This window comes from Diadema setosum, chromosome 9 (genome assembly GCF_964275005.1).
Source record: "Diadema setosum chromosome 9, eeDiaSeto1, whole genome shotgun sequence".
Taxonomy (NCBI): Eukaryota; Metazoa; Echinodermata; class Echinoidea; order Diadematoida; family Diadematidae; genus Diadema; species Diadema setosum.
The window spans coordinates 30,312,924-30,339,540 of NC_092693.1; the positions used below are offsets into that span (position 1 = coordinate 30,312,924).

Below are 26,617 nucleotides of genomic sequence, written 5' to 3' on the forward strand. Positions count from 1 at the left end.
CATATTTATGCATGTTCTACCTAACAGTGATTCTCTTTGGAACTGTGAGGTCAAAGGTCAATGGTCAGGTTTAGATAATACTATTTTACCATTTGATACTGAAATCATACTTTTTCTCAATAACTTGAAAATTACTCAATGCATAAACTAATAAAAGGGTCAAAAGTCAAGTAAAAATCATCAGTTCCCCCAAATACCTGCACTCTGACGTTTTAATAATTCATCCAATTAAACCTAGTTCTAGGAAAATGAACATTCAGCACATTTGTGGCAAACCTGTCATTTTAATATTTTGCCAATTGTGTGAAACTTTCATCACACATTGTCAAGACATTGTACTATAGACCTATTAGGAGAACCATGCATTATGGCGGAGGCATACACCAGTCGCCGTAGCGACATTTCCAGTTCATTATTGTTTTCTTTTAAATGAGCAATGTGAGTATTCATATGTAAATCTGTAAATCGTATGAAAATACTAAATTCATATGATGTCACATAACTCATGACATATGACACTGATTTACATCTTATCTGAAGGACCATGTTCTTTCTCTTTCAATTAATATGTAGTTTTCTATAGTTTTCTTTTCGTAAGTGTTGGTGACATCACCTTGAATTTGACATTGCACAGTTTATTGAACATACATGTATGTCAAATAGCCTCTAGCAGCAGGCAAACAGTCTTTAAGCTGCATTTTAATACACAACCGGCGGATATGGGTTAAGCTGACCTTTTCATTTGGGAAATCATGAAAGCAGGAAGAGAGATTTTACCTTATCCTATCCCCACCCTCCCTCCCCCCTCCCCCAATTAGAAAAAAAAAATGGAATGCCCATAATATCACTGGGACGACATGCCTCGTATCTCAAATTTTGGTGAAAATTTCATTATTTATTGATATTCAGAAAATCAAAATCATGTCATGTCCAAATCCTCTTGCTGTGTAATCACCAAAATGAAGACATCATAGCATGTCAAAGGAATAGCCATCCCATCTAATTAAGTGTTTTCACTGCCATATGTTTTTTTTTTTTCATTTATTAATTTTTTTTTTTTCCTCTACTGATCATTTGACATTTTGTAGATACGAGGTCTTATCGCCCCCGCGACGAAAGTGTCACATGTCATCTTTGCTGTGTACATGTGAAATGTGTCAGGTTTGTGATTAAATGAAATTGGTACATGCCTGACCAATAGTTGCAGTTATGCCTTTGTCGTAAGTGCTGATGATATGGCCCCTGTATAAATGGTACTTTGCATGTGCATATGCGACATATATATGAATGTTAGATTATATTCTAATATAAAGCAGGAAAGATACTAGTAACTGGTTTCATATATTGTATCCTTTCAGAGGATACAACAGGCCCTGTGGTGACTTGTCCGACAAATAGAGTCAGCACTGTTGAGCTGGGTGTAACATCCACTGCAGTGACATGGAACCTGCCAACTGCTACTGATGTCTCTGGTGTGGCCGTTTTTCAATCATCCACCCATTCCCCTGGAAGTACTTTCAACGTTGGAGTAACTGATGTGACATATGTCTATGCTGATGGTAGTGGAAACACTGGCAGCTGCACCTTCACAGTTACAGTACAGACACGTATGATTTCAATACTTATACTTATCTTTTATTATTATTATTATTATTATAAGCTAATTCCATTCTCTTAAACATTGATTTTCATAGAAAATTAGAATGATGCCATTTTTCCCTATTCAAAATGTATTTCCTTCATGAAAGATAAAAGTAGTATGTATATTAATAGCTGTCAAGTTGGTGGACAGATTTGTAACAATCTGATATGAAATATGTAATCCTCAGCTGAATAACATGCAGTTATTAATGTACATTCTCATTTCAAAGTCTATTTTTTTCACAGTGAAACATATGCTACACTTTGGAAGTAGATCTACAAACTAAGGCACTTGTCAGAATGTGATGTACTGTTTAACAAGAAAGACAGGCTAAGTCTTATTTTGTATACTTTCAGTTGATTCAACATCACCAGTGGGAGAATGTCCAAGAATTATATTCACCTCATGGTGATAATGCAAATTATTTCACATAGTGGTAGATGAATTGTAAGCCCGTATGAGTTCTGTATTTTGAGGTTGAATTAGTCTCAGCTAAAAAGAGACCCATTGTCTTCAGCTCTGTTTTAATACGCAAACTGACATTATAAACCCATATCCGCCATTCTTCTAGATGTCCCGTACTTCACCCAAATGCTGTGAATGCCGATCTAGGGGATAATCTGTAACTTGTGTTGTATGTTTTGATACTGAAAATTAGAAATCTCCAGGGAGTAAGTTTTCTCAACTAGTCATGTATTTTAATTGAAACGAGAACCAGTGAGTTTAGCTCTTTCTTACTACACCACCCAACATTTCTTTAATATTTGAGAAAACATACAAGGACATAGAGGGAGATATACAATACATATCCTGTGGAATTCAAACAAACAATGGAATGTGCATTATTGTCACATGTCGTCTTTGATTTGTACATGGACGTGCAAAATGTATCAGGTATCAAGAAGGGAGGTATAAGAAAGGACTATCAACCGTGATCTGTATAGTTATCATTATGTGAAAACAATCTGATATAACACACATTTACCAACTGAATAACATGCAGTTATTATCATAAAATAGCTAGCGGATTTCAAGCATGGTAATTGGTCAAAACGCGTCACGTGGCATTCAACTTTTTTCGCGCACTGCACGGGAGTGTAGATGTCGCGCAAAAAAAGTGATATACCACGCTCGTGAAGTTGCGTTGAGTTTGTGTATTCATCTAACGTAGTAACCGAACGCTTGCGATGCTATATGCATCCCGTATCGTATCACAAGAATTAGAGTGTGAGGTGGCCTTTAGACTGCCGTTACCTGGCGTTATCGCGTTACCAAAATTTGTCTATCATTCATCGTGTGTAATGCTGTTTCTATTTTTGGGGGGAGGGGCGGGGGGGTTTATTCATCAAAACTCGCTATTCTACAAAAGAAATAGCGCGCTTGTTCCATTGTGCGACAATGTAAGTGCAGTGGACACTCGGTTTCTTCAGATGGTGCGCACTGTGTACTAGCCTAGTGGCTCGTACGCAGAGGCGGCACCAATCTAAAGAAACCGTGCGTTCACTGCACTTACACTATCCAACTTCTATAATATACATTCTCATTTCAAAGTCTCTTTTTTTCACAGTGAAACATATGCTACACCTTGGAAGTAGATCTACAAACTAAGGCACTTGTCAGAATGTGATGTACTTTTTTAACAAGAAAGACAGGCTAATTCTTATTTTGTGTTCTTCCAGTTGATTCAATAGCACCAGTGGGGGATTGTCCAAGAACTATATTCACCTCATGGTGATAATGCAAATAAATTTCACATGGTGGTAGATGAATTGAGAGCCCTTATGAATTTTGAATCAGTCTCAGCTGAAAAGAGACCAATTGTGTTCAGCTCTATCTTAATACACAAACTGACATTATTAACCCATATCTGCCGATCTACTGGATATCCAATACTTTGCCCAAATGCTGTTAATGCCGATCTACTGGATAATCCGTAGCAGAAATGGCTTGGATGTTGATGTCATGATATAGCTCATTATAGCCTGTAAACTCTGACCTGATGTCCCACATTCCTTTGCATCACTTCCTGTTATTGATTTCATTTGGACTTGTATTCACTTTGGAGGTTTACAGTAGGCTGCTGACAGAATAGGTCTACATCTATGTGAGATCGAACACTGCTGTACGTGTATGCATAGCCCTACTTTACACTAGCCCCATAGAGTCTATGAGCTTATATACCATGCGCACTAGTCTGCAGAGTGCAGATCTTAATGAGTTATTATTCGCTATTATTTCTTCACATTTGTAAGCATTAAACCGTATGAGTTATATACCATCGGAAAGCTTACATTATGAAGATTTCAAAATTGATAGTTGTTTTCCTGCATAAAGGCTATGGATATTTTTCATTAGTGGTTTCTTTCACATGAGCAATGTGATTATTGATATGTAAATCATATGAAAATACTAAAATCATATGATGTCACATAACTCATGACATATGTCACTAATTTGCATCTCATCTGAAAGACCATTTCTTTCTCTTTCAATTGATATATAGTTTTACATAGTTTTCTTTTTGTAAGAGTTGGTGACATCACCTTGAATTTAACATGGCACAGATGAGTGAACATACGTGAAATAGCCTCAAGTCTAGCAGCAGGCTATTAACAGTCTTTAAACTGCATTACACAACCGGCGGATATGGGTTAAGCTGACCTTTTCATTTGGGAAATCATAAAAGCATCAAGAGAGATTTTACACTATCCTATCCCCCCCCCCCCCCACACACACACACCACAGAAAAAAAAAAATGGAATGCCCATAATATCACTTTTGGTGACATGCCTCGTATCTCAAATTGTTGTGAAAATTATGTTATTTATTGATATTTAGAAAATCACTAAAATCATGTCCTGTCCAAATCCTCTACCTGTGTAATCCCACAGAATGAAGTCATCAAGGCATGTCAAAGGAAAGGCCATCCCATCAAATAAAGTGCTTTGACTACCATATATTTTTTAAATTTTTTTGCTCTCCTGAACATTTGACATACATCACGTATTGTAGGTGCGAGGTCTTTTCGCCCCAGGGACGAAAGTGTCACATGTCATCTTTGCTGTGTAAACGTGAAATGTGTCAGGTGTGATTCAATATTAAATTGGTATATGCCTGATCAATAGTTGCAGATATGCCGTAGTCGTAAGTGCTGATGATACGGCCCCTTAATTGTAAATGGTACTTTGTGCATACATATGAATTTTAGATCATATTGTAATATAAAGCAGGAAAGATACTAGTAACTGGTTTCATATATTGTATCCTTTCAGAGGATACAACAGGACCTGTGGTGACTTGTCCGCCGAATATAGTCAGCACTGTTGAGCTGGGTGTAACATCCACTGCAGTGACATGGACTCTGCCAACTGCTACTGATGTCTCTGGCGTGGCCGTTTTTCAATCATCCACCCATTCCCCTGGAAGTACTTTCAACGTTGGAGTAACTGATGTGACATATGTCTATGCTGATGGTAGCGGAAACACTGGCAGCTGCACCTTCACAGTTACAGTACAGACACGTATGATTTCATGACTTACAAATTTTGTATACTCATCTTTGATTATTATAAACTATTTCCATTTACTTAAACATTGATCATAGAAATTTTAGAATGGTGCCATTTTTTCCAGTTCAAAATGTGTTTCCTTAAAATGAAAAAATGTAATTTATATTATATATAGCTGTCAAGTTGGTGGACAGAATTGTAACTTGTGTTGTATGTTTTAATACTAAAAATTAGAAATCTCCAGGGAGTAAGTTTTCCCAACTAGTCATGTATCTTAACTGATCCGAGACCAGTGAGTTTAGCTCTTTCTTACTACACCACCTGACATTGCTTTAGATTTGAGAAAACATGCAAGGATATAGAGGGAGATGTGGAATTCAAATAAACAAAAGGAATGAGAAATATTTGATTTGTACATGTACATGCAAAATGTATCAGGTATCAGTTAGGGAGGTATAAAAAATGACTATCAACCATGATCTCTAGAGTTATTATATGATAATGATCTGATATAACACTCACGATTATCAACTAAATAACATGCAGTTATGAATGTACATTCTCATTTCAAAGTCTCTTTTTTCCACAGTGAAACATATGCTATACTTTGGAAATAGATCTACAAACTAAGGCACTTGTCAGAATGTGATGTACTGTTTTAACAAGAAAGACAGGTTAAGTCTTATTTCGTATTCTTTTAGTTGTTTCAACATCACCAGTGGGAGAATGTCCAGGAACTATATTCACCTCATGGTGATAATGCAAATAAATTTTGCATGGTGGTAGATGAAGTGTGAGCCCTTATGAGTTCGGTATTTTGAGGTTGAATCAGTCTTAGCTGAAAAGAGACCCATTATGTTCAGCTCTTTCTTAATACACAAAGTGACATTATTAACCAATATCCGCCAATCTACTGGATATCCCGTACTTCACCCAAATGCTGTGAATGCCGATCTAGGGGGTAATCTGTAGCAGAAATTGCTTGGACAATTGTGTCACATAGCTCATTATAGCCTGTAAACTCTGACCTGATATCCCATATTCCTTTGCATCACTTCCTGTTATTGATTTCACTGGATTTGTATTCACTTCGTAGGCTTACAGTAAGCTGCTGACAGAATAAGTCTACATGTACATCTGTGTGAGATCATACACTGTTGTATGTGTACGTATAGGCCTACATAGTTTACTCTAGCCACACCCATGTGCGTAGAGTCTATGAGATAATATACCATGCACACTAGTCCGCAGAGTGCAGATCTTTGAGTTAATATTTGCTATTTCTTCATAATTGTAAGCACTAAACCATATGAGTTATATACCATCGAAAAGCTATTATGAAGACTTCAGAATTGGTAATTTTCCTACATAAAGGCTATGGATATTTTTTATTAGTGGTTTCTTTTAAGTGAACAATGTGATTATTCATATGTAAATCTGTAAATCATGTGAAAATACTAAAATTATATGATATCACATAACTCATGACATATGACACTGATTTACATCTTATCTGAAAGACCATTTCTTTCTCTTTCAATTAATATATGTGACCATGCATCACAAAACGAACAAAAAGTTGCACCCCTTGATTTTGTGTGAGGACTCAAAAAAGGTGAAATGTGTCAACCAGGTCGATCTTGAGCTTTTTATATTTTCTGAAAGAGCTATCCTTCTTCTACATTATTCTTAAGTTTGGGATCATAGCATAAATGGGAAAATCTGTTTTCAGCAGTTTTTCTACCACCCATTTTTGGGGGAGAATAGAATAATCAGGTGTGTCTTAGAATCCCCTTTTCATTTCTTGAAAATTCGCTACACACTCTTCACTTTCAAATCTAATAACTTTTGAAAAGATAACTCTACTGCTTTGAAAGTTGGCATTGATAATGGACAGAATGTGTTGATAGCTAGAACATGCTCAATTTCAGCTTAATCTGATAATTTCTTCATTGTGTTGCTCCGGTGGTGTACTACCTGTGTTTTGTCCCTTTCATTGCACTGCTAGTACGGCATGGTAAAGATTAAGCGCTTGAATAGACCCTGTACTTCAGAGCCTCTTTTCTCAGTTCACACTTTTTCGCAGTGTGAGCTTTCTTTCTATTATTTAATAGATAGGTTCGGGGAGTCCATTTGAATTGAGCTATACATCATTTTAAAGCTTAGAGTCTGTGCTTTAAGAATCTGCCCTAAACTACAAATCAGTTTATGGCGACTTTTTGTTGGTTTTCTGATGCAGGGTCACATATAGTGTTTCATAGTTTTCTTTTTGTAACTGTTGGTGACATCACCTTGAATTTGACACGGCACAGTTTAGTGAACATATTATGTGACCCTGCATCACAAAATAAACAAAAAGTTGCCAGACATGGATTTTTAGTTAAGGGCAGATATTGAAAGGGCAGATTCTAAGCTTTAAAATGATGTATTAGTCAATTCAAAAGGAATCTCCTAACCTATCTAAATATTAGAAAGAAAGCACACACTCTGGAAAGGTGTGAACTGAGAAAAGAGGCTCTGAAGTAAAGGGTCTATTCAAGCGCTTAATCTTTAGAAATTGTGTTGGCTGTGTGATGAATGGGACAAAAAAAAAAAAAGATGTAAACCACTGTAGCAACAACAATGAATTGATTATCAAATTATTTAAGCTGAAATTGAGCATGCTTAATTAACACATTCTGTCTGTAATAAATGCCAACTTTCAAGGTGGTAGCTTTATCTATTCAAAAGTTATTAGAGTTCAGAGTGAAGGGTGTGCAAAGGATTTTAAAGAAATGACAAGGGACCTCTAAAGATGTAAATACTCTACGAAAAAAGGGTTGTAGGAAAACTGCTGAACACACACTTTCCAATTTGTTTTATGACCCCAAACTTAAGAATTATGTAGACAAAGAATAGCTCTTTCAGAAAGTATGGAAAACTCAAGATTGCCTTCATTGACCTGTTTCACCTTTTAGAGGTCCTCATGCAAAATCAAGGGCTGCACCTTTGTGTTCGTTTTGTGATGCCCAGTCACATATGTGAAATAGCCTCCAGCAGCAGGTTATTAACAGTCTTAAAACTGTGTTACACAACCAGCAGATATGGGTTAAGCTGACTTTTTTGGGGGGAAATCATGAAAGCATATAATAGAGGGATTTTACAATATCGTATCCTCCCCCCCCCCCCCCAATAAAAAAAAAAAAAAAAATGGAATGCCCATAATATCACTGCGGTGACATGCCTCGTATCACTAGTTTTGGTGAAAGTTATGTTATTTATTGATATTCAGAAAATCAATTAAATCATGTCCTGTCCAAGTAATCTGCAATAATGAAGTCATCAAGGCATGTCAAAGAAAAGGCCATCCCATATGATAAAATGCTTTGACTGCCATATATATATATATATATATATATATATATATATATATATATGTATATTTTTTTCTCTCTCTCTCCTGAACATTTAACATTTTGTAGGTACGAGGTCTTATCGCCCCAGCGATGAAAGTGTTACATATGTAATATTTGCTGTGTACATGTGAAATGTGTCAGGTGTGATTAAATGAAATTGGTACATGCCTGATCACTAGTTGCAGATATGCCTTAGTCGTAAGTGCTGATGACATGGCCCCTATGTAAATGTTACTTTGCATGTGCTTAAATAGATATGAATGTTAGATTTTATTGTAATGTAATCAGGAAAGATAACTGTTTTCATATATTGTATCCTTTCAGAGGATACAACAGGACCTGTGGTGACTTGTCCGCCGAATATAGTCCGCACTGTTGAGCTGGGTGTAACATCCACTGCAGTGACATGGACTCTGCCAACTGCTACTGATGTCTCTGGTGTAACCGTTTTTCAATCATCCACCCACACCTCTGGAAGTACTTTCAACGTTGGAGTAACTGATGTGACATATGTCTATGCTGATGGTAGCGGAAACACTGGCAGCTGCACCTTCACAGTTACAGTACAGACACGTATGATTTCATTACTTACATATTTTGTATACTCGTCTTTGATTTAATATTATAAGGTATTTCCATTTCCTTAAACATAGATCATATATTTTTGAATGGTGACACTTTTTCCGGTTCAAAATGTGTTTCCTGAAAATGAAAAAATATGATGCATATCATATATAGCTGTCAAGTTGATGGACAGTATTGTAACTTGTGTTGTATGTTTTAATACTGAAAATTAGAAATCTCCAGCGAGTAAGTTTTCACAACAAGTCATGTATCTTAACTGATTCGAGACCAGTGAGTTTAGCTCTTTCTTACTACACCACCTGACATTGCTTTTGATTTGAGAAAACATGCAAGGATATAGAGGGAAATTTGGAATTCAAATAAACAAAGGAATGTGCATTATTGTCACATGTTGTCTTTGATTTGTACATGTACATGCAATATGTATCAGGTATCAGGAAGGGGAGGTATGAAAAGGCCTATCAACCATGATCTCTAGAGTTATCAATATCCGATAACAATCTGACATAACACACACTGATTGACTAAATAACATGGAGTTATTGATACGTATATGTATATATATTTATATATATGTATATATATATTCCTACTTATAGTTGGCAACTTAGGGAGACATACATTGTATTGGGGGGAAGTGTCTTCATTAGGGAGACAACTGGTCATTAAGGAGACAATTTTTGTGTCTCCATTGCGTAAATTGCCATTGAACATGTATTTTAAAATTTGCATATAAAACAAATGGAAATGTCTTCCAAATGACCCATCTAGGAGTATATATATATATATATATATAAACATATACTGTGTGTGTGTATTTTATATATGCCAACTTCTAAACGGGAAATATATTGCTCGGGTGATTGAAGCGTCCTCCCTACTTAGCGAGATCGTTGTAGCTCACTACGACAATGAAACAATATTCTTCATGTTTGAAAGTAAAGTCCGCAGAGTGCAGATCTTTGAGTTATTATTCACTATTATTTCTTCACATTTGTAAACATTAAACCGTATGAGTTATATACCATCAGAAAGCTTACATTATGAAGATTTCAAAATTGATAGTTGTTTTCCTTCATAAAGGCTGTCAATATTTTTCATTAGTGGTTTCGAACTTTTAGATGAGCAATGTGATTATTCATATGTAAATCTGTAAATCATATGAGAATACTAAAATCGTAGGATATCACATAACTCATGACATATGACACTGATTTACATCTTATCTGAAAGACCATTTCTTTCTCTTTCAATTGATATATACCATGTAGTTTTCCATAATTTTCTTTTCATAAGTGCTGATGACATCACCTTGAATTTGACATGGCACAGATTAGTGAACATACATGAAATAGCCTCTAGCAGCAGACTATTAACAGTCTGTAAACTGCATTACACAACCAGCGGATTAAGCTGACCTTTTCATTTGGGAAATCATGAAAGCAGAAAGAGAGATTTTACAGTATCCTATCCCCCCCCCCCCCCCACACACACCAAAGGGAAAAAAATGGAATGCCCATAATATCACTTTGGTGACATGCCTCGTATCTCAAATTGTTGTGAAAATTATGTTATTTATTGATATTCAGAAAATCAATAAAATCATGTCCTGTCCAAATCCTCTAGCTGTGTAATCCCCCAGAATGAAGTCATCAAGGCATGTCAAAGGAAAGGCCATCCCATCAAATAAAGTGCTTTGACTACCATATTCTTTTTATTTTTTTGCTCTTCTGAACATTTGACATTTTGTAGGTACGAGGTCTTATCGCCCCAGGAACAAAAGTGTCACATGTCATCTTTTCTGTGTACATGTGAAATGTGTCAGGTGTGATTCAATATGAAATTGGTACATGCCTGGTCAATAGCTGCAGATATGCCATAGTCGTAAGGTGGTAGCTTTATCTATTCAAAAGTTATTAGAGTTCAAAGTGAAGGGTGTGCAAAGGATTTTAAAGAAATGACAAGGGACCTCTAAAGATGTAAATACTCTACGAAAAAAGGGTTGTAGGAAAACTGCTGAACACACACTTTCCAATTTGTTTTATGACCCCAAACTTAAGAATTATGTAGACAAAGAATAGCTCTTTCAGAAAGTATGGAAAACTCAAGATTGCCTTCATTGACCTGTTTCACATTTTTGAGGTCCTCATGCAAAATCAAGGCTGCACCTTTGTGTTCGTTTTGTGATGCCCGGTCACATATGTGAAATAGTCTCCAGCAGCAGGCTATAAACAGTCTTAAAACTGCATTACACAACCAGCAGATATGGGTTAAGCTGACCTTTTTGGGGGTGAAATCATGAAAGCATATAATAGAGGGATTTTACATTATCTTATCCTCCCCCCCCCATAAAAAAAAAAAAAAATGGAATGCCCATAATATCACTGCTGTGACATGCCTCGTATCACAAGTTTTGCTGAAAGTTATGTTATTTATTGATATTCAGAAAATCAATTAAATCATGTCCTGTCCAAATCCTCTAGCTTTGTAATCTGCAATAATGAAGTCATCAAGGCATGTCAAAGAAAAGGCCATCCCATATGATAAAGTGCTTTGACTGCCATATATATATATATATATGTATATTTTTTTCTCTCTCTCTCCTGAACATTTGACATTTTGTAGGTACGAGGTCTTATCGCCCCAGCGAAGAAAGTGTTACATATGTAATCTTTGCTGTGTACATGTGAAATGTGTCAGGTGTGATTAAATGAAATTGGTACATACCTGATCAATAGTTGCAGATATGCCTTAGTCGTAAGTGCTGATGACATGGCCCCTATGTAAATGTTACTTTGCATGTGCTTAAATAGATATGAATGTTATATTTTATTGTAATGTAATCAGGAAAGATAACTGTTTTCATATATTGTATCCTTTCAGAGGATACAACAGGACCTGTGGTGACTTGTCCGCCGAATATAGTCCGCACTGTTGAGCTGGGTGTAACATCCACTGCAGTGACATGGACTCTGCCAACTGCTACTGATGTCTCTGGTGTAACCGTTTTTCAATCATCCACCCATACCTCTGGAAGTGCTTTCAACGTTGGAGTAACTGATGTGACATATGTCTATGCTGATGGTGTTGGAAACACTGGCAGCTGCACCTTCACAGTTACAGTACAGACACGTATGATTTCATTACTTACATATTTTGTATACTCGTCTTTGATTATTATAAGGTATTTCCATTTCCTTAAACATAGATCATATATTTTTGAAAGGTGCCACTTTTTCCGGTTCAAAACGTGTTTCCTGAAAATGAAAAAATATGATGCATATCATGTATAGCTGTCAAGTTGATGGACAGTATTGTAACTTGTGTTGTATGTTTTAATACTGAAAATTAGAAATCTCCAGCGAGTAAGTTTTCCCAACTAGTCATGTGTCTTAACTGATTCGAGACCAGTGAGTTTAGCTCTTTCTTACTACACCACCTGACATTGCTTTTGATTGGAGAAAACATGCAAGGATATAGAGGGAAATTTGGAATTCAAATAAACAAAGGAATGTGCATTATTGTCACATGTTGTCTTTGATTTGTACATGTACATGCAAAATGTATCAGGTATCAGGAAGGGAGGCTTTGACTACCATATTTTTTTTTATTCTTTTGCTCTTCTGAACATTTGACATTTTGTAGGTACGAGGTCTTATCGCCCCAGGAACAAAAGTGTCACATGTCATCTTTGCTGTGTACATGTGAAATGTGTCAGGTGTGATTCAGTATGAAATTGGTACATGCCTGGTCAATAGTTGCAGATATGCCATAGTCGTAAGTGCTAATGATATGGCCCCTATGTAAATGGTACTTTTCATGTGCATATACATGAATGTTAGATTATAATATTGTAATGTAATCAGGAAAGATAACTGGTTTCATATATTGTATCCTTTCAGAGGATACAACAGGACCTGTGGTGACTTGTCCACCGAATATAGTCAGCACTGTTGAGCTGGGTGTAACATCCACTGCAGTGACATGGAACCTGCCAACTGCTACTGATGTCTCTGGTGTGGCTGTTATTCAATCATCCACCCATAACCCTGGAAGTACTTTCAACGTTGGAGTAACTGATGTGACATATGTCTATGCTGATGGTAGCGGAAACACTGGCAGCTGCACCTTCACAGTTACAGTACAGACACGTATGATTTCATTACTTACATATTTTGTATACTCATCTTTAATTATTATAAGCTATTTCCATTTTCTTAAACATTGATCATAGAAATTTTAGAATGGTGCCATTTTTTCCATTTCAAAATGTGTTTCATTAAAATGAAAAAAATATTTTTTTTATATTATATATAGCTGTCAAGTCGGTGGACAGAATTGTAACTTGTGTTGTATATGTTAATGCTGGAAATTAGAAATCTCCAGCGAGTAAGTTTTCCCAACTAGTTACGTATCTTAACTGATCCGAGAACCAATGAGTTTAGCTCTTTCTTACTTCACCACCTGACATTGCCTGATATTTGAGAAAATATTGAAGGATATAGAGGGAGATTCTACAATGTATATCATATGGAATTCACAATATAAACAATGGAATGTGCATTATTGTCACACGTTGTTTTTGATTTGTACATGTACATGCAAAATGTATCGGTTGTCAGAAAGGGAGGTATAAAAAAGTACTATCAACCGTGATCTCTATGGAGTTATCATCATTTGATAACAATCTGATATAACGCACACAATTATCAATTGAATAGCATGCAGTTATTAACTATACATTCTTATTTCAAAGTCTCTTTTTTCAAAGTGAAACATGTTCATGCTACACTCTGGGAGTAGATCTATAAACTAAGCCACTTGTCAGAATGTGATGTACTGTTTAACAAGAAAGACAGGCTAAGTCTTATTTTGTATTCTTTCAGTTGATTCAACATCACCAGTGTGAGAATGTCCAAGAATTATATTAACCTCATGGTGATAATGCAAATAATTTCACATGGTGGTAGATGAATTGTAAGCCCGTATGAGTTCTGTATTTTGAGGTTGAATTAGTCTCAGTTGAAAAGAGACCCATTGTGTTCAGCTCTTTCTTAATACACAGACTGACATTGTTAACCCATATCTGCCGATCTACTGGATATCCCATACTTCGCCCAAATACTGTGAACGCTGATCTACGGGATAATCTGTAGCAGAAATTGCTTGGACGATGGTGTCATATAGCTCATTATAGCCTGTAAACTCTGACCTGATATCACACATTCCTTTGCATCACTTCCTGTTTACATTGATTTCATTTTAAATTGTATTCACTTTGGAGGTTTACAGTAGGCTGCTGACAGAATAGGTCTACAATTATGTGAGATCGAACACTGCTGTACGTGTACGTATAGGCCTACTTAAAACTAGCCCCACCCATAGAGTCTATGAGTTTGTATACCATGCACACTAGTCCGCAGAGTGCAGATCTTTGAGTTTTTATTTGCTATTATTTTTTCACATTTGTAAACATTAAACCGTATTAGTTATATACCATCAGAAAGCTTACATTATGAAGATTTCAAATTTGATAGTTGTTTTCCTGCGTAAAGGCTAATAGTATGAATACTTTTCATTAGTGGTTTCTTTTAAATGAGAAATGTGATTATTCATATGTAAATCTGTAAATCATATGAAAATACTAAAATCATATGATGTCACATAACTCATGACATATGACACTGATTTACATCTTATCTGAAAGACCATTTCTTTCTCTTTGAGTTAATATATAGTTTGCTATAGTTTTCTTTTCATAAGTGTTGGTGACATCACCTTGAATTTGACACGGCACAGTTTAGTGAACATACGTGAAATAGCCTCTAGCAGCAGGTTATTAACATAGCAGCAGGTTATTAACAGGCTTTAGACTGCATTACACAACCAGCGGATATGGGTTAAGCTGATCTTTTCATTTTGGAAATCATAAAAGCATAAAGACAGATTTTACATTATCCTATCCCCCCCCCTCCCCACACACACACACACACACACAAAATGGAATGCCCATAATATCAGTGGGGTGACATGCCTCGTATCTCAAATCTTGCTGAAATTATGTTATTTATTGATATTCAGAAAATCAATAAAATCATGTCTTGTCCAAATCCTCTAGCTGTGTAATCCCCTAGAATGAAGTCATCAAGGCATGTCAAAGGAAAGGCCATCCTATCCAATAAAGTGCTTTGACTACCATATATTTTTTTTTTTTTTTTTTTTTTTTTTTGCTCTCCTGAACATTTGACATTTTGTAGGTACGAGGTCTTATCACCCCAGGAACGAAAGTGTCACATGTCATCTTTGCTGTGTACATGTGAAATGTGTCAGGTGTGATTCAATATTAAATTGGTGCATGCCTGATAAATATTTGCAGATATGCCGTAGTCGTAAGTGCTGATGATATGGTCCCTATGTAAATGGTACTTTGCATGTCCATGTAATGTTAGATTATATTGTAATTTAAAGCCGGAAAGATAACTGGTTTGATATATTGTCTCCTTTCAGAGGATACAATAGGACCTGTGGTGACTTGTCCACCGAATATTGTCAGCACTGTTGAGCTGGGTGTAACATCCACGGCAGTGACATGGAACCTGCCAACTGCTACTGATACATCTGGTGTGGCAGTTATTCAATCAACCACCCATAACCCTGGAAGTACTTTCAACATTGGAGTAACTGATGTGACATATGTCTATGCTGATGGTAGCGGAAACACTGGCAGCTGCACCTTCACAGTTACAGTACAGACACGTATGATTTCATTACTTACACATTTTGTATACTCATCTGATTATTATTAGCTATTTCCATTTGAATAAATATTGATCATAGAAATTTTAGAATGGTGCCATTTGTTCCATTTCAAAATGTGTTTCCAAAAAATATTATGTGTATTACATAAAGCTGTCAAGTTGGTGGACAGAATTCTAACTTGTGTTGTATGCTTTGATACTGAAAATTAGAAATCTCCAGCGAGTAAGTTTTCCCAACTAGTCATGTATCTTAACTGAAACAAGAACCAGTGAGTTTAGCTCTTTCTTACTATACCACCTGACATTGCCTTATATTTGAGAAAATGTGCAAGGATATAGAGGGAGATTCTACAATGTATATCATATGGAATTCACATAAACAATGGAATGTGCATTATTGTCACATGTTGTTTTTGATTTGTACATGTACATGCAAAATGTATCAGGTATCAGGAAGGGAGGTATAAAAAAGGACAATCAACCGTGATCTCTAGAGTTATCATTATCTAATACAATCTGATATAACACACACAATTATCAGCTGAATAACATGCAGTCATTAATATACACCTTGTACAGTCTCATTTCAAAGTCTCTTTTTTCAAAGTGAAACATATTTATGCTACACTTTGGAAATAGATCTATAAACTAAGGCACTTGTCAGAATGTGATGTACTTTTTTAATAAGAAAGACAGGTTAAGTCTTTTGTATTCTTTCAGTTGATTCAACATCACCAGTGGGAGAATGTCCAAGAACTATATTCACCTCATTGTGATAATGCAAATAATTTCACATGGTGGTAGATGAATTGTAAGCCCGTATGAGTTCTGTATTTTGAGGTTGAATCAGTCTCAGTTGAAAAGAGACCCATTGTGTTCAACTCTTTCTTAATACACAAACTGACATATATTAACCAATATGCGCCGATCTACTGGATATCCCATACTTCGCCCAAATACTGTGAACGCCGCTCTAGGGGATAATCTGTAGCAGAAATTGCTTGGACGATGGTGTCATATAGCTCATTATAGCATGTAAACTCTGACCTGATGTCCCGCATTCCTTTGCATCACTTCCTGTTATTGATTTCTTTTGGAATTGTATTCACTTTGGAGGTTTCCAGTAGGCTGCTGACAGAATAGGTCTACATCTATGTGAGATCGAACACTGCTGTATGTGTACTGTATGTATAGGCCTACTTTACACTAGCCCCACCCATAGATTCTATGAGATTATATACCATGCGCACTAGTCCGCAGAATGCAGATCTTTGAGTTATTATTCGCTATTATTTCTTCACATTTGTAAACATTAAACCGTATGAGTTATATACCATCAGAAAGCTTACATTATGAAGATTTCAGAATTGATAGTTGTTTTCCTTCATGTCAGAAGGAAAGAAGGAAAGAAAAAAATGGAATGCCCATAATATCACTTTGGTGACATGCCTCATATCTCAAATTATGGTGAAAATTATGTTATTTATTGATATTCAGAAAATCAATAAAATCATGTCTTGTCCAAATCCTCTAGCTGTGTAATCCCCCAGAATGAAGTTATCAAGGCATGTCAAAGGAAAGGCCATCCTATCAAATAAAGTGCTTTGACTACCATATATTTTTTTTTTTTTTTTTTTTTTTGCTCTCCTGAACATTTGACATTTTGTAGGTACGAGGTCTTATCACCCCAGGAACGAAAGTGTCACATGTCATCTTTGCTGTGTACATGTGAAATGTGTCAGGTGTGATTCAAATAAATGGGTACATGCCTGATCAATAGTTGCAGATATGCCATAGTCTTAAGTGCTGATGTTACGGCCCCTATGTCAATGGTACTTTGTGCATATACAATGTATATGAATTTTAGATAATATTATAATACAAAGCAGGAAAGATAACTGGTTTCATATATTTTATCCTTTCAGAGGATACAATAGGACCTGTGGTGACTTGTCCACCGAATATAGTCAGCACTGTTGAGCTGGGTGTAACATCCACTGCAGTGACATGGAACCTGCCAACTGCTACTGATGTCTCTGGTGTGGCTGTTATTCAATCATCCACCCATAACCCTGGAAGTACTTTCAACGTTGGAGTAACTGATGTGACATATGTCTATGCTGATGGTAGCGGAAACACTGGCAGCTGCACCTTCACAGTTACAGTACAGACACGTACGATTTCAATACTTACTTATTTTGTATACTCATCTGATTATTATAAGCTACAATGTATTTCCATTTACTTTGCTTGGACGATGGTGTCATATAGCTCATTATAGCCTGTAAACTCTGACCTGATATCCCACATTCCTTTGCATCACTTCCTGTTTATATTGATTTCATTCGGAATTGTATTCACTTTGGAGGTTTACAGTAGGCTGCTGACAGAATAGGTCTACATCTATGTGAGATCGAACACTGCTGTACGTGTGAGTTTGTATACCATGCACTCTAGTCCGTAGAGTGCAGATCTTTGAGTTTATATTCGCTATTATATTTTCACATTTGTGGGCATTAAACCGTATGAGTTATATACCATCGGAAAGCTTACATTATGAAGATTTCAAAATTGATATTTGTTTTCCTGCATAAGGGCTATGGATATTTTTCATGATATGGGTTAAGCTGACCTTTTCATTTTGGAAATCATAAAAGCATAAAGAGAGATTTTACATCATTCTAGTATCCCCCCCCCCACACCAAAAAAAAAAACAAACAAAATAAACAAACAAAAAAACCAGTAGAATGCCCATGATATCACTGGGGTGACATGCCTCATATCTCAAATTTTGGTGAAAATTATGTCATTCATTGATATTCAGAAAATCAGTAAAATCATGTCCTCTCGAAATCCTCTAGCTGTGTAATCCCACAAAATGAAGCCATCATGGCATGTCAAAGAAAAGGTCATCCCCTCTAATAAAGTGCTTTGACTGCCATATTTTTTATTTTTATTTTTTTTGCTCTCCTGAACATTTGACATTTTGTAGATACGAGGTCTTATCGCCCCAGCGATGAAAGTGTCATATGTCATCTTTGCTGTGTACATGTGAAATGTGTTAGGTGTGATTCGATATGAAATTGGTACATGCCTGATCAATAGTTGCAGATATGCCGTAGTCGTAAGTGCTGATGATATGGCCCCTATGTTAATGGTACACTGTACTTTGCATGTACATATATATGAATGTTAGATTATATTGTAATATAAAGCAGGAAAGATAACTGGTTTCACATATTGTATCCTTTCAGAGGATACAACAGGACCTGTGGTGACTTGTCCGACAAATATAGTCAGCACTGTTGAGCTGGGTGTAACATCCACTGCAGTGACATGGAACCTGCCAACTGCTACTGATGTCTCTGGTGTGACCGTTTTTCAGTCATCCACCCATTCCCCTGGAAGTACTTTTAACGTTGGAGTAACTGATGTGACATATGTCTATGCTGATGGTAGCGGAAACACTGGCAGCTGCACCTTCACAGTTACAGTACAGACACGTATGATTTCACTACTTACATTTTGTATACTCGTCTTTGATTGTCATAAGCTATTTCCATTTACTATATATATGTGTGTGTGTGTGTGTGTGTGTTCAGCTCTTTCTTAATACACAAACTGACATACATTAACCAATATGCGCCGATCTACTGGATATCCCATACTTCGCCCAAATACTGTGAATGCCGATCTAGGGGATAATCTGTAGCAGAAATTGCTTGGACGATGGTGTCATATAGCTCATCATAGCCTGTAAACTCTGACTTGATATCCCACATTCCTGTGCATCATTTCCTGTTATTGATTTCATTTGGAATTGTATTCACTTCGGAGGTTTACAGTAGGCTGCTGACAGAATAGGTCTACATCTATGTGAGATCGAACACTGCTATACTTGTACATATAGGCCTACTTTACACTAGCCCCACCCATAGAGTCTATAAGTTTATATTATATGACCTATATAGATACCAATGTGTGATTGGTCAAAATGCTGTCACGTGACCATGTTCACAAGGAGGAGAAGCGTTATATTTCATAACATGACGTAAATTACGTACAATCATGGAATATAACAGCGACTACGTTAAACAAATGGCGTTATATCTGGAGGGGTGACGTAATCAAAAATCAATTGTTATGATGCGCGCAACATACACAGAGACGCTTTGCACACACACACACATACTTACGAATGTAATCGTGACCGGTCGACCGACCACACGCACCATACCACTTACGTTTACAGAATGCGCTAGCGGTAGAGCATCACACTGACACACGCTAGTACACTGCAAGCGCGAATTACGAAATTGCAACTGATTTGTTTTCGTCAAACTGGCATGGCAGCTTTGATGAGCAGCTGCCCTTCGCTTGTGAGAGAGAAAGAATTGTTGTCGTAACAGGTTTGATCGTGATAGCTATAGAGCCTCCTACTCCAATCAATGTTAGACAGTCGTGACAGGAAAGCCAAAGGATTTCCCATTACATTACCAGAGCCTGAACTGAGTAAGTTTTTATGCTACTTGTACTAGCGCAGGACCTGGACCAGGGCCAGGTCCGTAGTCTAAACAGCTCTTGTACCAGTGACCGCAGGCAGAAGAGATTAGGTCCTACATTATCAGAAAGTTCACATTCTCATACATCACCACAAACAAATGTTATGTCAACAAGCTTGCTTTACCCAGACCAAAAGCGGCATTTGGTCTAGTCTTCTACAATTTTTACATCTCTCATTACAAAATCTGGCTCTACCGCTACGAAACTAGGCCCTACGTACGATTGATTAACGACTGTTCTAGAAATTACTTAGTATGTGATAAACAGGCAACGGTCGTACCCCACGGAAGAACGAATTCCCGGTAGGCCTACGTGAAAGCCATCGGAGTTAGATCTAACGTTACGTATCAAAAGGTTACTTGTGGCTCGATTGAATACCACTGGCACTAGCGCACTGTTGTCATGCGGTACTCGCGTTCATGAATATGACTGCGAAAAGGAGTAGTGTTTCTAGACCTAGTCGTTTTGCTTTAGGGCCTATACAGCAGTTTATTTCTTGTACTGTAGGTCATATAATATAACAGATATTGACTTTTTCCTTCGGTAGGAATATAACATTTAATTTCCCTTGGGAAGTTATATTTTTGTCTCGGAATACTATATTTTTCCTCAGCGCTACGCGCTTCGGAAAAATATAATAATCCTCGACAAAAATATAACTTCCCGCGAGGATCTCAAATGTTATATTCCACCTCTGGTAAGTCAATATCTGTATAATATACCATGCACACTAGTCCGCAGAGTGCAGATCTTTGAGTTAATATTCACTATTATTTCTTCACATTTCTAAGCATTAAACCGTATGAGTTATATAACATCGGAAAGCTTACATTATGAAGATTTCAAAATTGATAGTTGTTTTCCTGCATAAAGGCTATGGATATTTATCATTTTCAATAGTGGTTTCTTTCAAATGAGCAATGTGATAATTCATATGTAAATCTGTAAATCCTAAAATCATATGATGTCACATAACTCATGACATATGACACTGATTTACATCTTATCTGAAAGACCATTTCTTTCTCTTTCAATTGATATATACCATGTAGTTTTCCACAATTTTCCTTTCGTTAGTGTTGGTGACGTCACCTTGAATTTGACATGGCACAGATTAGTGAACATACATAAAATAGCAGCAGGCTATTAACAGTCTTTAAACTGCATTACACAACCGGCGGATATGGGTTAAGCTGACCTTTTTATTTGGGAAATCATGAAAGCAGAAAGAGAGATTTTACATTATCCTATCCCCCCCCCACCCCCGCCCCACACACACACACACACCAAAGAAAAAAAAAATGAAATGCCCATGATATCACTTTTGGTGACATGCCTCATATCTCAAATTATGGTGAAAATTATGTCATTTACTGATATTCAGAAAATCAATAAAATCATGTCTTGTCCAAATCCTCTAGCTGTGTAATCCCCTAGAATGAAGTCATCAAGGCATGTCTAAAGGAAAGGCCATCCCATCAAATAAAGTGCTTTGACTACCATATTTTTTTTAATTTTTTTGCTCTCTTGAACATTTGACATTTTGTAGGTACGAGGTCTTATCACCCCAGGAACAAAAGTGTCACATGTCATCTTTGCTGTGTACATGTGAAATGTGTTAGGTGTGATTCATTATGAAATTGGTACATGCCTGATCAATAGTTACAGATACACTTGTGTATGCCGTAGTTGTAAGTGCTGATGATATGGCCCCTATGTTAATGGTACACTGTACTTTGCATGTGCATATATATGAATGTTAGATTATATTGTAATATAAAGCAGGAAAGATAACTGGTTTCACATATTGTATCCTTTCAGAGGATACAACAGGACCTGTGGTGACTTGTCCGACAAATATAGTCAGCACTGTTGAGCTGGGTGTAACATCCACTGCAGTGACATGGAACCTGCCAACTGCTACTGATGTCTCTGGTGTGACCGTTTTTCAGTCATCCACCCATTCCCCTGGAAGTACTTTTAACGTTGGGGTAACTGATGTGACATATGTCTATGCTGATGGTAGCGGAAACACTGGCAGCTGCACCTTCACAGTTACAGTACAGACACGTACGATTTTACTACTTACATTTTGTATTACTCGTCTTTGATTGTCATAAGCTATTTCCATTTATTATATATATATATATATACTCCTAGATGGGTCATTTGGAAGACATTTCCATTTGTTTTATATGCAAATTTATTATTACATGTTCAATGGCAGTTTACGCAATGGAGACACGACAATTGTCTCCTTAATGACCAGTTGTCTCCCTAATGAAGACACTTCCCCCCAATATGTCTCCCTAAGGTGCCAACTAGGGATATATATTTATATATATATATACTGTACAAGCTCAAATTTTCGCGGTGATTCTGTTTTCGCGAATTTCGCGAATCGCCTTTGAACCGCGAAAATAACAACATGCGAAAATAACAACGCGCGAATAGCTAAGCTCAGTTAGACCCTCGCAACCGCAAAATTAACAACACGCGAAAATGTCCTCCATGTAGCGATTCGCGAAAATATCTGTACGCGAAAATTTCAGCTCGTACAGTATATATATATATATATATATATATATATATATATATATATATAGTAGGTTAACGAATCAGTAGAAGAAGAACGCCGTAAAAAAAAAAAAATAAATCCTAGATCTTGAAGATCATAAAAACGGAGCATAGCTCTCAAATACTGAAAGGCAAGGTCACACTCTTCATCAGTACCCATGGTGTGACAAAAGATCTTAATCAAACCCGTTTCTGAAACAGACATGAAAACACGTCTGATCATGGGCAGACGGATTTTGAAACTCACCTTTCAAAGAAGTCACCGCACTAAACAGATGGAGGTAGCACACATTGTCCATAGTGACGCATCCAATGATGCGTAGTCATGACTGCAAGATGACATGGCTACATATATATATATATATATATATATATATATATATATATATATATATATATATGTGTGTGTGTGTGTGTGTGTGTGTATGTGTTCAGCTCTTTCTTAATACACAAACTGACATACATTAACCAATATGCGCCGATCTACTGGATATCACATACTTCGCCCAAATACTGTGAATGCCGATCTAGGGGATAATCTGTAGCAGAAATTGCTTGGAAGATGGTGTCATGTAGCTTATCATAGCCTGTAAACTCTGACCTGATATCCCACATTCCTGTGCATCATTTCCTGTTATTGATTTCATTTGGAATTGTATTCACTTCGGAGGTTTACAGTAGGCTGCTGACAGAATAGGTCTACATCTACGTGAGATCGAACACTGCTATACTTGTACATATAGGCCTACTTTACACTAGCCCCACCCATAGAGTCTATGAGTTTATATACCATGCACACTAGTCCGCAGAGTGCAGATCTTTGAGTTAATATTCGCTATTATTTCTTCACATTTCTAAGCATTAAACTGTATGAGTTATGAGTTATGTAACATCGGAAAGCTTACATTATGAAGATTTCAAAATTGATAGTTGTTTTCCTGCATAAAGGCTAAAGATGGATATTTATCATTTTCAGTAGTGGTTTCTTTCAAAAGAGCAATGTGATAATTCATATGTAAATCTGTAAATCATATGAAAATACTAAAATTATATGATGTCACATAACTCATGACATATGACACTGATTTACATCTTATCTGAAAGACCATTTCTTTCTCTTTCAATTGATATATACCATGTAGTTTTCCACAATTTTCCTTTCGTTAGTGTTGGTGACGTCACCTTGAATTTGACATGGCACAGATTAGTGAACATACATAAAATAGCAGCAGGCTATTAACAGTCTTTAAACTGCATTACACAACCAGCGGATATGGGTTAAGCTGACCTTTTTATTTGGAAAATCATGAAACCAGAAAGAGAGATTTTACATTATCCTATCCCCCCCCCACCCCCGCCCCACACACACACACCAAAGAAAAAAAAAATGAAATGCCCATGATATCACTTTTGGTGACATGCCTCATATCTCAAATTATGGTGAAAATTATGTCATTTATTGATATTCAGAAAATCAATAAAATCATGTCTTGTCCAAATCCTCTAGCTGTGTAATCCCCTAGAATGAAGTCATCAAGGCATGTCTAAAGGAAAGGCCATCCCATCAAATAAAGTGCTTTGACTACCATATTTTTTTAAATTTTTTTTGCTCTCTTGAACATTTGACATTTTGTAGGTACGAGGTCTTATCACCCCAGGAACAAAAGTGTCACATGTCATCTTTGCTGTGTACATGTGAAATGTGTTAGGTGTGATTCATTATGAAATTGGTACATGCCTGATCAATAGTTGCAGATACACTTGTGTATGCCGTAGTTGTAAGTGCTGATGATATGGCCCCTATGTTAATGGTACACTGTACTTTGCATGTGCATATATATGAATGTTAGATTATATTGTAATATAAAGCAGGAAAGATAACTGGTTTCACATATTGTATCCTTTCAGAGGATACAACAGGACCTGTGGTGACTTGTCCGACAAATATAGTCAGCACTGTTGAGCTGGGTGTAACATCCACTGCAGTGACATGGAACCTGCCAACTGCTACTGATGTCTCTGGTGTGACCGTTTTTCAATCATCCACCCATTCCCCTGGAAGTACTTTTAACGTTGGGGTAACTGATGTGACATATGTCTATGCTGATGGTAGCGGAAACACTGGCAGCTGCACCTTCACAGTTACAGTACAGACACGTACGATTTTACTACTTACATTTTGTATACCCGTCTTTGATTGTCATAAGCTATTTCCATTTACTATATATATCTGTATATATATATATATATATATATATATATATATATAGTAGGTTAACGAATCAGTAGAAGAAGAACGCCGTAAAAAAAAAAATAAATCCTAGATCTTGAAGATCATAAAAACGGAGCATAGCTCTCAAATACTGAAAGGCAAGGTCACACTCTTCATCAGTACCCATGGTGTGACAAAAGATCTTAATCAAACCCGTTTCTGAAACAGACATGAAAACACGTCTGATCATGGGCAGACGGATTTTGAAACTCACCTTTCAAAGAAGTCACCGCACTAAACAGATGGAGGTAGCGCACATTGTCCATAGTGACGCATCCAATGATGTGTAGTCATGACTGCAAGATGACATGGCTACATATATATATATATATATATATATATATATGTATATATATATACATATATATGTGTGTGTGTGTGTGTGTGTGTATGTGTTCAGCTCTTTCTTAATACACAAACTGACATACATTAACCAATACGCGCCGATCTACTGGATATCACATACTTCGCCCAAATAGTGTGAATGCCGATCTAGGGGATAATCTGTAGCAGAAATTGCTTGGACGATGGTGTCATGTAGCTCATCACAGCCTGTAAACTCTGACCTGATATCCCACATTCCTGTGCATCATTTCCTGTTATTGATTTCATTTGGAATTGTATTCACTTTGGAGGTTTACAGTAGGCTGCTGACAGAATAGGTCTACATCTACGTGAGATCGAACACTGCTATACTTGTACATATAGGCCTACTTTACACTAGCCCCACCCATAGAGTCTATGAGTTTATATACCATGCACACTAGTCCGCAGAGTGCAGATCTTTGAGTTATTATTCGCTATTATGTCTTCACATTTCTAAGCATTAAACCGTATGAGTTATGAGTTATGTAACATCGGAAAGTTTACATTATGAAGATTTCAAAATTGATAGTTGTTTTCCTGCATAAAGGCTATGGATATTTATCATTTTCAATAGTGGTTTCTTTCAAATGAGCAATGTGATAATTCATATGTAAATCTGTAAATCATATGAAAATACTAAAATCATATGATGTCACATAACTCATGACATATGACACTGATTTACATCTTATCTGAAAGACCATTTCTTTCTCTTTCAATTGATATATAGTTTTCCACAATTTTCCTTTCGTAAGTGTTGGTGATGTCACCTTGAATTTGACACGGCACAGTTTAGCGAACATACGTGAAATAGCCTCTAGCAGCAAGCTATTAACAGTCTTTAAACTGCATTGCACAACCAGCAGATATGGCTTAAGCTGACCTTTTCATTTGGGAAATCATGAAAGCATAAAGAGAGATTTACATTATCCTATCCCCCCCCCCCCCCC

The 26,617-nt window shown here is 36.6% G+C and overlaps 1 protein-coding gene across 1 annotated transcript in view; it reads left to right on the forward strand.

The window, feature by feature from the left end:
• The window catches only part of LOC140233293 (uncharacterized), a 177,877-nt gene that overhangs the window by 73,077 nt on the left and 78,183 nt on the right, over positions 1 to 26,617 (forward strand). The window contains exons 33-41 of the mRNA XM_072313402.1: positions 1,359 to 1,607; positions 4,915 to 5,163; positions 8,871 to 9,119; positions 12,015 to 12,263; positions 13,034 to 13,282; positions 15,639 to 15,887; positions 17,815 to 18,063; positions 19,144 to 19,392; positions 24,938 to 25,186. Of these exons, the coding sequence (XP_072169503.1) occupies positions 1,359 to 1,607; positions 4,915 to 5,163; positions 8,871 to 9,119; positions 12,015 to 12,263; positions 13,034 to 13,282; positions 15,639 to 15,887; positions 17,815 to 18,063; positions 19,144 to 19,392; positions 24,938 to 25,186 (2,241 nt within the window). The remainder of the gene's footprint in view (positions 1 to 1,358; positions 1,608 to 4,914; positions 5,164 to 8,870; positions 9,120 to 12,014; positions 12,264 to 13,033; positions 13,283 to 15,638; positions 15,888 to 17,814; positions 18,064 to 19,143; positions 19,393 to 24,937; positions 25,187 to 26,617) is intronic.